The 11783-nt window shown below is 37.4% G+C and overlaps 1 protein-coding gene across 1 annotated transcript; it reads left to right on the plus strand.

Annotated features, from left to right (window-relative positions):
* The first annotated feature begins 2293 nt into the window (after positions 1-2293).
* On the plus strand, positions 2294-6234 carry LOC129373240 (GTPase IMAP family member 9-like). The gene is made up of 3 exons (XM_055051080.1): positions 2294-2383; positions 5258-5368; positions 5468-6234. Exons 1-3 carry the CDS (start codon positions 2326-2328, stop codon positions 6232-6234), a joined length of 936 nt encoding a protein of 311 aa, XP_054907055.1. The 5' UTR covers positions 2294-2325.
* Positions 6235-11783: the final 5549 nt, after the last annotated feature.

The following is an 11783-nucleotide window of genomic DNA, read 5'->3' on the forward strand; positions in this document are numbered from 1 at the left end:
AAAGCTACTAACAATGCATGGAGGGTTCCACCCCAAATCCAGTACCCTGAGACTGTACACGAGCCGCAAGGACGGAGGCAGAGGACTAGTGAATGTGAGAACCACTGTCCAGGACGAAACAACTAAGATCCATAAATACATCAGGGACAAAGCCTCAACAGACAATGTGCTCAGTGAATGTCTCAGACAACAGGAAACGGAGGTTGAGGTGCCAGAGATACCATCATGGGAGGACAAGCCCCTACATGGGATGTACCACCAGCAAATAACCCAAGTGGCTGATATCAGTAAATCCTACCAATGGCTGGAAAAAGCTGGACTCAAGAACAGCACAGAGGCCCTCATCCTGGCCGCCCAGGAACAGGCCCTAAACACCAGAGCAATAGAGGCCCAGATCTACCACACCAGACAAGACCCAAGGTGTAGGTTGTGCAAGGAGGCCCCTGAGACAGTCCAGCACATCACAGCAGGGTGCAAGATACTGGCAGGGAAAGCATACATGGAACGACATAACCAAGTGGCAGGCATAGTGTACAGAAACATCTGTGCAGAATATGGACTGGAAACCCCGAGATCAAAGTGGGAAACACCCCCAAAGGCGGTGGAGAACGCCAGAGCTAAGACAAACTTAAAGATCCAAACTAAAATAACTGCTCACTCTCTGAACTTACATACATTCTATCAAGAGGATTCTACAGAAAGACAGGCCTAGACTCCTTAACTGATCTATAGACGGAGAGTCTGTCTGCCAGGCAATTAACAAATTCCTAGTATGGTTCAAAAGTTCACTAGGATCTTAAAACTTTTTATACATAATTTTATCCATACTAGAATTAAATATATTTCTTTAAGCATGTTTTGAATTAGTTAGTTTTAGATCCAAACTTATAGTTAGTATTTAGCATTAGATTTTGTTTCAGTAAAACACAAACATTTTCTAGTTCAATCACTGAGGCAGAAAACCAAAACAGACAGAGGTCGTAAATTTAGCCGAGGGAGAGTTTGCAGGAGACGCCTGGTACGGCAAAGACCCAGTTTGACAATCCATAGATCTGCCTTTGGGCTCTTTAGCAGAGGTAATAAAAGTAACATTAAGACAGCCCCCACTGAGGAAAAACACACACTCCTAATGCATATATTTAAATTTAGAGAAAGGCACAGGCTTATAAAAATTTTCGTTTGCAACAAAGAATTTTAATTGCTTTTCTGCCCGAGTTCGCAATTTCCGGAAAATGCATTTTCTGTGCTTGATTGCTTTCTTTCAACTCGCGCAATTATTTCTGTTTTGTCACGTCTTGGACTTTTGATAATCTGGGTGATATTGCTTATTGTAACATTCCTTTGTGTATTGACTTTCTCTGGATAAAACCTAAAATCTTCTGATGTCGTATGATTGCTCTTTCTCACTGCGCATTGAGGTTCAAGAATCCGGGATCAGAGGAATGAATTAATGAGCTAAATCAAGTTATTCCTCTTTTAATTCTTAACTATATATATATATATATTTAGATAGTTTGAATTTCTATATTGTAGATCTCTTCCCTGCTCTGATCACACTGGAGTTATTTCAACTACAGATATTATGATGACTGCAGAGCTTTCTTACTTAGAACTTTATTACTTACTGATTTCCACCAAACGATTAAGGCTCAAGATGTCTCCTGTCGGGATCTGAGCTGAACACACTCCATCTCTCAGCTTTCGTTTTCTCCTCCGTCTTTTAACCTGACATAAAAAACATACATGTGAATGTTGAGAATAAAAATCTCCCAGGAAGATTTAATCTGTTCTGTTGCGTCCTGCAAACAGCCCACTTACCTCTTTATAGGATGAGAGGAACTGAAATCACTGAAACACAGAATGTCTCGACAACAACTCGGACCTTTTCCTCTTTAAAGTTATCACAACTTGGTGTTATAAAAGTGGACTTTGGTCGCCAGGTAACGTCATCTGACGTCTTTCAAAATAAAATTCCTCGTTCAACTTTTAATCAATTCAGTTTGTTACTGTCTGAAGTAATTAATATTGATTAAAAAATAAATAAAAGCAAATGTTTCATTCCTATTCTACTTGCAAATGTGTTTTGTGAATAAATTTATTTGGAGTTAATTAAGGTAAAATAAATAGAGATAGAGGTGAAAGAATCATTGTACATACTAAGGTACAAATTTATAGTTCATAAATGTTATATGATTAGTTAAGTTTGTATTCACTTGGAGAGAAAAATAGTTCTTTTATTGACCTACTTGCTTTATTTTATTTTGACGGTGTATCACCGGAAATGGTCAAAACTTTGATCAAGTGTCGCTGATTTCTGAGCAGTAAATGACTGAAATAAAACTTCACAGTGTTGCTGTTGGGATGACGGACAGCAGAGAGAAAGGTGAGTTTGAGAATCTTTTACGTGTTTTTATTGTTGTGATTGGTTTAGAATAACTTCTGAATAGTTCATAAGACGCGTTCAGATGATCGGATAACTAAAAAGGATATAATCGTCTTTTTGGTTCCTGAGTCTAATTTCTGGAAATGTGTCGTTTGACCCGTATGTGAGACGGAGTTCGATTACAGTACAAAAAGGCCTCTATATTGAAATTTATAAATAATTGCTTACAGGGAGTGACCTTGGTGTGTAGCCAATTGGGAATTTGAAAATATTAGCTATTATTATTAAATTAATTGCACTAATCTACCGGTTCCATTTCTGTCTCTCGGTCCTGCAAAGGGACGGGTCCGCAGAATGAGCAGAGATGAACCTCCAACCAGTGGCGGAGCTAGACTTTTTTTCAAGCGGTGGCCAAAGGGTGAGCAAGGCTTTATCAGAGGGGTCCATATACAAATGATGAACGAAAGGAAACAAATATTTTCTCACACACACTCAAATTAAAATGGTTTATTTAACTTAGATTTGCCATGACCAAACAAGACGTTAAACGGCACTACGGAAGAGTGAACATGTAAATGTAAACTCAGAGCCCAGAATATGACCAAAAACAAATTCTCAAATAAATAAATAAATAAACTGGTGCTTCTGGTGTGCAATAGGTTGTGCTGGGTGGGGGCAGTTCAGTGCCATTTCCTTCTGCTTCACTGTCTTCCTCCCCAGAGTCTGACTCTGAATCTGTATCACCCTCATCTCTCTCTGGAACTTAATTGGAAATGCATAAACAGACACAATAAAAAATGCAAAAAGCATCATGCTAACCTTTAGAATTAGGCTTATTGGATTTTAATACTTAATAACTCTCTATCACAGCCTCTCACCCGCTGGTGATCCACTTGGGCCTGGAGTCTCCTGGCTGGATTCTCCAGGTTGGTCACTGCTTCAGGGTTCTGTCTGGTCCTGGTCACTGCTGCAGGGTTCTGTCTGGTCCTGGTCACTGCTGCAGGGTTCTGTCTGGTCCTGGTCACTGCTGCAGGGTTCTATCTGGTCCTGGTCACTGCTGCAGGGTTCTATCTGGTCCTGGTCACTGCTGCAGGGTTCTGTCTGGTCCTGGTCACTGCTGCAGGGTTCTGTCTGGTCCTGGTCACTGCTGCAGGGTTCTGTATGGCCCTGGTCACTGCTGCAGGGTTCTGTCTGGTCCTGGTAATGGTTTTTCTCATATTCTTACCACACACATTTCAAGCAAGAGCTGGGAGATATAAAACATTACAGGGCAGCATGTGCACTAAAACATATGTAATTATATTAGCACTAGCATGGCTAATATAATAAACCAGGCATTATGCAGCGGTGCACAACCATTTTTTTTTCTTTTTAGAAATGTATGACAAGTGCCGCCTCTCATTAGGAAGGTAACAGCGGTTACCGCTGAGCGGTAAAATGTAAATACCTGCAAAACTCCTGGACGGTGTAACTCTAAAGCCGTTGATGTGTTTTGGATCAAGCAGGACCCACATGTCAATACCAATGAACAGCGTCGGCATCGGGCTGCCTTCAGGGACAGTCGGAAATTACAGTTTTCCTGGCAAATCTTTGCCATCTCATAAGTATTATATTTTAAAATGACCATTTCCAGTGGGGTGGCACTAGGGGTGGCAAGTGCCACCCCGGCCACCCCTCTGGCTCCACCACTGCCTCCAACAGGTTTTGGTCTCAGCTGCAGTTTCAGTTTTGATGTGTTTTTTTTTTCAAATACTTTAAAATTACGTTTAACATTATTATTTTCTCAGTTACTGTTAATGCATTTTGTCTTTATTAAAGGATATTCAGCACAATGACAAAACTAAACTAAATACTGGTATTGAAAATTACAACTAAGGAATTAGATAAAATAATGTAAAATGTATTAAATACATGGGATAAATAAAAAGATGTATTAATATGTAATTTTGTTATGTTGGTGCATTTTACTCAGTTATGTCATCAATTTTAACAGAGTGTCATATATTTCTGAATGATCATGGTGGGGACTCACAATGTGGGGGGAAAAACATTAAATATGTAAGCTATTTTATCAAAATACTTAGTGCACAGCATTTTGTTGAAGTTGTTGACACAGACACACCAGCAATTTAGTCTCTTGAAACATACCTGGAAATTGTCTTCCCTGTTCATTGAACTATGTTGAAATATTTCTTAAATTCCAACATCATACATATTTATTTGTGCACAAACCATTAATGCATCTGATTTAATATTGTTTACATGCTGTTCCAAATTATCATGTACTTTATCGATTCTAAAGAGGGAATCTGTTGCCATCGCAGACACAAAATACATTCTTTGAAAATCCTGAGTTATGTAAATTACATTTTCAATAACACAAAAGTAAAAAGTCGGTGAGAACAGATAACTTGGAGCTTAAGTTTTATTTGAGGGATTAATTTATTCTTTATGTTATTGAAAGAATAAATCGTGCAAGAAAGGCTCTGGTTTCCAGGGATGACTTTCATGTTTGCTGCTGACCATATCAGTCCTTCAACCAAGCAACAAGGCTGACAGATTGGGAGAAAAATGTTGTTGACACTTTCATGCTAATATTTGCTTACCTGTAGCTTTGCAATACAATTCTCAAGGTAAGAAAAAAATTATTTTAGTTATTCTTTTCTCAATTATATGACCTCCATTATGTCGTTACATTCAGCTACATAAACACTTAAGAAATTATTAATGTCGCTGGCAGATTTCAGTTTGAGAATATTTTCAACCAAGAATAGGAAATGAGACGAATTTTCTGTTGACCTATGATGAATAAAAATATATACCATACTTTTCAATTCTTTACTTTTCAATACTTTTCATTCTTTGTTGGTTCAGTTTCAGACTTCAGACTAGTTCTTGTTGGAAAAACTGGTGCAGGAAAGAGCTCCAGTGGTAACACCATATTAGGAAGAGAAGCCTTCAGAGCACCAACCCACCACTCCTCAGGTAACAATGAAATATAGAACCTGGACAATAGTTTAATTGCATGTCATTCACTTCCATATTTGTTAATTTTGCCTATAAATTTGTATTTTCCATCTGCAGAGACCGCCGAATGCTCCAAACAACGAGAAATGGTCTCCAAATGGATGGTTTCTGTTGTCGACACTCCTGGTCTCTTTGACACCAATCAGTCTGAGGAAATAGTGAAGAGAGAAATCTCAAAATGCATCAACATGACGGCACCAGGCCCACATGCCATTCTACTGGTTATCAGATTTGGACGTTTCACAGCAGAGGAAAGAGAGGCTGTGATGAAGGTGGAGGAAATCTTTGGAGAGGAGGCCTGGAAGTACACCCTGATCCTCTTCACACATGGAGATGAGGTTCAGTCAGACTTTGATCAGAAGTTAAAGAATGCTGGACCTGAATTGAAAGAAATATTAAAGAAAGCTGGACACAGATACCATTTGTTCAACAACCTCCAAGTTAGTGATCGTCGACAAGTTCTGACTCTGCTGCAGAAGATCCAGAAGATGGTAGATGACAATGGAGGACAGTTCTACTCAAATGACACCTATGAAGAAACCATGAAGATGTTGGATGACAGAGAATTACAAATCAAACAGTACTATGAGAACAAACTGGAGGAGAAAATAACAGCTGTTAAGGCAGAGTATGAGAAACTGCTGAGAGAAGCTGAAGAGGAACATGACCAAGTGGTGAAACAGTTGGAGCTCGAGTTGGAGGAATTGAAACGATATTACTATTCCTTAGGGAGCAAAGTTCGCCACGTTTTAGAGCACATGACCAAAGGTGATGACTATGGCAAACTGTGCAAGCAGTATCAGGAAACACTGAAACTGAACTGAAGAACACAAGGCACACTTTTTGAGAATCTTGTTTAGACACATTTATTTTGTTCATTGATTCAGTTCTCTAACTTTCTATTAAAAAACAGATTATGTGGATTTTTTTGAACTCTGATTAATAAAACTTATTTTTCAACCAATATTGTCACAAGGTCTTGTGAGTTTTTGTTGTTTTGCACAGAACTACTTTTGTCTCTGAGGTAAAAAAAAAAAGTCTGTCCTCTTCCTGGAAGGTGTGCTGGCTCTGCATTCCCATCGGTTTGCATATAAGTGAACATTGGACCTTCAAGCTTCTGGAAAATAATTCTTTAAAAAAATGGGTGTAGAGGTTCACAGTTCTTTCTGATATCTTGGTTCATAAAGTTTATAGCTTTTATATAAGAAAAATAAAGCTGGAAATTTACAGTCTGCTGTAAAGTACAGGTGTGCTTCTATTTAACTCAAATGTGATTAACTTGTTAAATTATTTACTGGTATGATGATCTTAAGGTATATAAGCCTCTTGGTTTGAAAATAGTCTTAGATTTTTTTGTTTAGCTAATAGGGTTAATTGTGGTTCTCCTAACTGACCTAAAATAGTAGCAGTGTTGTCTGAAAAGATAAATGTGAGGAGGTGGAGTTTGGAGAAGGTTATGGCAAAATGTCAGCATCTACAGAATCTGCAACAGAGGGTCAGAGGGAAGCAGATGCTTTGTGGAAGTTTTGGTAGGAGGAAAATATAATTGGAAAGCTTTTTATTTTCCTTTTTTAACCATTTTGTCCTTGGCTACTAATTGGCCTTCATTGGTAGATGTAAAGAATAAAAACACAGAGACTCATTAACCTTTTTTTTACTTGAAGGTTGTAGAAGAAAAATCCTGATTTATTAGATCAACATATTGTCCACAGCCATTAATAAAGTCGAAATAATGAAAATGCAAATACCTCGTCTGCTATTGCATCGCAAATTCAGAATGATAAATGAATGTTTTCAGTCCCTTTCTCGTGTCATAACGGTTAAACATCAACTTTGCAGTATAAAGGGTAACCAATGGTGGTGCTTCTTCCATCTACTTGAACACTGATTCTTCTTGCTTATTATGGTGATTCTATGATGTTCCAGACAAATTTTATGTTTTGTTTTCAAATAGTGGGCCCGTGTCCCTACAGGACAGGTGAGGTGTAAAGGGGGTCGTGAGAAGCAGGACTTTATAATTCATATTCATGAGGAACTGATGAAGAACAAGCTTCCGGTCACTAGGTGGCAGCAGTGTTCAAGGCAGTAGAAATAGCTGCACAGCACAACAGCTGAGGATGCAAAGCCAAATGTTTTGAGTTAATGTCTTCAGTCATAGAGAAGAAGTTTGACAAAACGCAGCAGAGGACAGTAAATCAAGTGTGACTGAGGTTATTGGTCAGGATAAGATTTAATTATTTTCTCCAAACTCAAGAATAAAGTCATAAGGGGACCACTCTCCTCCAGACAGCTTCCTCATGGCTCCTCCTGGTGGAAAAAAACGCTCCCTACAAGTCCAAAAACTCCAGCATCCTTTCACTGTTAATACAAAATGTTATGATGCACTTTGCATCTCGTCTGACAAGCTGAAATATAAACTTGATGTGTGAGTGTAGCGTCTTGGGCTGAAAGAAAAGCAAGATCTACCCCAAAAACCCTGTTTTGATCTTGAACTTATTTGCAACATTGACAATATGTGACGTGAATGAAAGCTTGTTTTCTATTTTTATTCCACAGTATTTATATGTCTCAGCATCAACTGGCATCCAGTCATTCTTTAAATGAAAGGAAGAACTTATGGACATTTTCTTGCTACCAAACAGCTGGACTTTCAACTTATCATAAACAAAAAGACCTATTATATTATTTACTGAAAAAAACAATTTTAACTACAGCTAATGCCGAGAACAGGTCTGCATTTGTTTTCTTTTAATTTTATTTTATGAAAAGGTAGAAAATGAATTGTTCTAAAATTCAGCTAATTTTGTTTAAGAGAAAACCATATATTTTTAGCACAATTAAAACAACACAAAGTCATCAAATCCTACAGAAGTGTAACTAAAAAGGATTATGTGAAGCAATTGGGTTGAGCTGGATTTGTTAGTCATATTTGAGAATGAAAACTGAGGAAGTCGACCCAAATACAACAGGATGAAGGAAAGCATGAGTTGGAGCGACTGAGAGTTAACCATAAAAACCAGAAGAACAGTAAACCAACAGAAACCAGACAACTTAAATAATGTGGAGGTATAATTGGTGACATGGGAACCAGATGAGCAAAACCAAAGCAACTGAGAGCCGCAGTACAAAGGCAAAGGAGCTGAAGAGAAAGAGTTTGTTAACACACAAGGATAAAACTATTAACATTGAAAATAAAAACTCCAGAGAGTATAAATAAGATTGTTACACAGACACAGCAAACAATAACTATGATTAAGATAAAAAACATTGACATCAAATATCAAGAAACAAAACAAAGTAGTTCCCAGATTCAATTCAGTTTATTAATATAGAACTGAAGGACAACAAATATCCTAACAAGGCAAAACATAATCCCAAAATAACCCACTTCATAGAGAAACTTGAAATCATAACATGTCTTCTTAGTATTTCATTTGGTCAAATGTTATCTAAGGAAACAGAACAAAAAAGCATTACCTATAAATTATTTTTGATTGAAAAAAAGAGATATAGGAAAAAAGACTTTAAGTGTTTTATTTTGTCTTCAGTGAAAGAGATGAGCCCCAAATGTAAATTAGGTTTGCTTTCAAAAAAGGGGAAATAATAACTGAAATAATTGTGTTCTTATAACTAAGCATTACTTATATTTCACTTGATGTGGAATGACTATTTGAGGATTTTCTTTGCCTGTTCTTTTTGTGATTTTCTTCCAATAATCAGAAATGTCAGCAGGTCCTGAATCACATTCTTTGCAAATTCCTTGTTGTATTTGGCCATCACATATTTCCTATAATTTGATGCCTTCAAATTCATGTCTGGACAAATTTCCAATCTGAGAATATTTTCTTATTTTCTTTGTAAGGATGGAATTCATCATTTGTGGCACTACTGCAAAAAACTAGAATCTCTGATAACAAGAGAAGAGCAGAAGTCTGTTGAGAGTTTATTTTAGTGTAAAGAAAGTAACACACCTAAACCTTCTGGTCGATGCAGGGAGGCAAATGTACAGAATGGACACTGTTGGCCACATCCAATCACTCTGGTGAAAATCTCATTCTCTGGTTTCATATGGAGGACTGAGAGTTTTGTCAAAACTTGTGGATCTAAACTTGACTCTAAGAGCTTCTGTCATTTCCTCAAGAGACACAGTGAGAAACTGAGCAAATAGTTCCTGGTCAGCATCGTTCAGAATCAAGAAGGCATCAAGAGCATCTTGGGAAATCACCAGTTTATCACCCAGTTCTTTTCAGATATTTGCAACAAATGACCCGAAAGTGGAAGTTTTTGTTGTTTTTGCTTTTTAATGGCAGCATCTATGTGGTCGATGCAGAACTTAAGATGTTGGTCCTCAAACTCACAAACTCCACAGTCAGAGGAAAAATTCTCCCTAATTCTATCAGATATTCATAATTTTACATATTCTTGAGCAAGACTGCCTTCTGTCTATCCAGGGTGACCCCAGGGTGATCCTGCCTCTCGCCCAAAACGTTCACTGTAGATCAACACCAGCATCCATCCTGATACCACCGGGTACCAGGCTGTTAGAAAATGGATGGATGATTTACTCTAGTAAAATACTTCATAGAAATACAAGAGAAAGAAATATTAAAGACTTGAGATTAACCAAACTGATAAACATTGAAATAGAGTTTATCAAAGGTAATGATATTTCTATCACTTTAGAAGTTACTGTATTAAGTGTTAAGGTCCATACTCTGAGTCATTTCTTTCCATTCCTGCCACCAGATTAAATAGTTTACAAATTAATTTCCTCTGCTGCTCGTCTGTTTATTTGAAGCTTCAGGGTTACGGTCTCTGACCTCTAGGGTCTCTCTCTCTCTTTCGCTCTCTGTGTGTTTCAGTTCTACCTGGCTGCAACAGGTGAAATGTAAACTCATCAGTGAAGAGCTTCAGTCCAGCTGTAGCAGTCCCTCAGACCCAAGAAAACACGGAGAGCTTCGACGGGTGCAGTATGTTCACTTTTATTGGGTTTGAAACCAGTTTTGAGTCACCATGAAAACTAAAGAAAAAACACAAAACATGAATACATCACATAAAACATGAATTGTATTAATGTTTTATGAATACTATTTCATAAAACATGAAATAGTTTTATGAAACTATTTCACCAAATAAAGCTCCAAAAAAGCACCTCGCTCCGCCGTCCGAGGGCTGCAAAGTCCACAAAATGAAGATGCTTCTCCTCTCCCTCCTGTCCATAAGTATTTCGGCCCAAAGTACTGACTGACAGGAGACCCACACCGACTGGACAAAAATCTGAACTACAGTGCCCCTACTGGGTACTATGGGTAACAACCCCAACTAGAACATACAATGAAATGGGCATTTACACCAGCTGTCAGGTTTCTTTTTCCCTGGTTATTGATCTGCAATGATCTTGTTTGTCTGCTGACTGTTTGTGGGGATTTAGGTGATTTAGCTGCAGCTTTATTGGGAAGAATTAAGGGTCTTAACTAAAGTAATGTGTTTCTATTCACAGTGGAAGCTGCCATTTTTATTTTTTGTTTTCTCCTGTTTTGTGGTTAGACAGGCAGTTCAGGTGTTGAACCTTTTTCAGTTCTCCTATTGAAAGTGTTTATTTTCTAGTTAAAAGGTGATGTTTAGTTTATGTTTTAGCTTTGGAGACCCTGAAGCTTAAAGCCTCTCTTTGTTTCCTGCCTTCTGTGATTGAGGTTTTAACTGAACTGTAAAATAAAATAAATCTTTTTCTGCTGACATCAACTGTTTACTGATTTTGTGTTGCACCCAGTGCCAGAATTTACTCCTAATTGTCTTGAGGAGGGGATGAAACTCTTCCTTAAGGATTCATGGGCTCATGATTCAAGAGTTGTTGTTGATCCAACACAGCCAGAGATCAGGTTGGGCTGTTAGTGTGCAGCTTATTATTGCTCTTTAATGTACAACAGACACATTGTTTTAACTAAAGTAGCAAGATAATATCAGACTGATGAAACTGTTATTTGGCACCTGATTTAAATACAAGATCATTTTTAAATAGGCAGCAAATATTATTATGAAGTTCTTTTTAATTAATTCTGGTAACATTTTAACAAAGAGGTCTGTAGATCCACAACAATATATTTTATTAAGCATGTCATAAACAAGATGTCCTATTTCTTTATTTGTAGAATATAATTTATTTTAACAAACAATTAGTAGCTTTTTATTTGTTTACAGAAGAATAGAGAATCAGCTGCTATGACATTTAGTTGGAAATAAAACATTTAATATAATTAGCACAACAACACATCAAGTCAACACAGAACTAAAGATCTGACAAAAAGCAAGTCATGTAAAAACTTTGAATTGAGTTGAACTGAATGTTTCTGTTATATTTGATGATAAATGCTGA

This window comes from Poeciliopsis prolifica, unplaced genomic scaffold, assembly GCF_027474105.1.
Source record: "Poeciliopsis prolifica strain line A6 unplaced genomic scaffold, Auburn_PproV2 SCAFFOLD032, whole genome shotgun sequence".
NCBI lineage: Eukaryota > Metazoa > Chordata > Actinopteri > Cyprinodontiformes > Poeciliidae > Poeciliopsis > Poeciliopsis prolifica.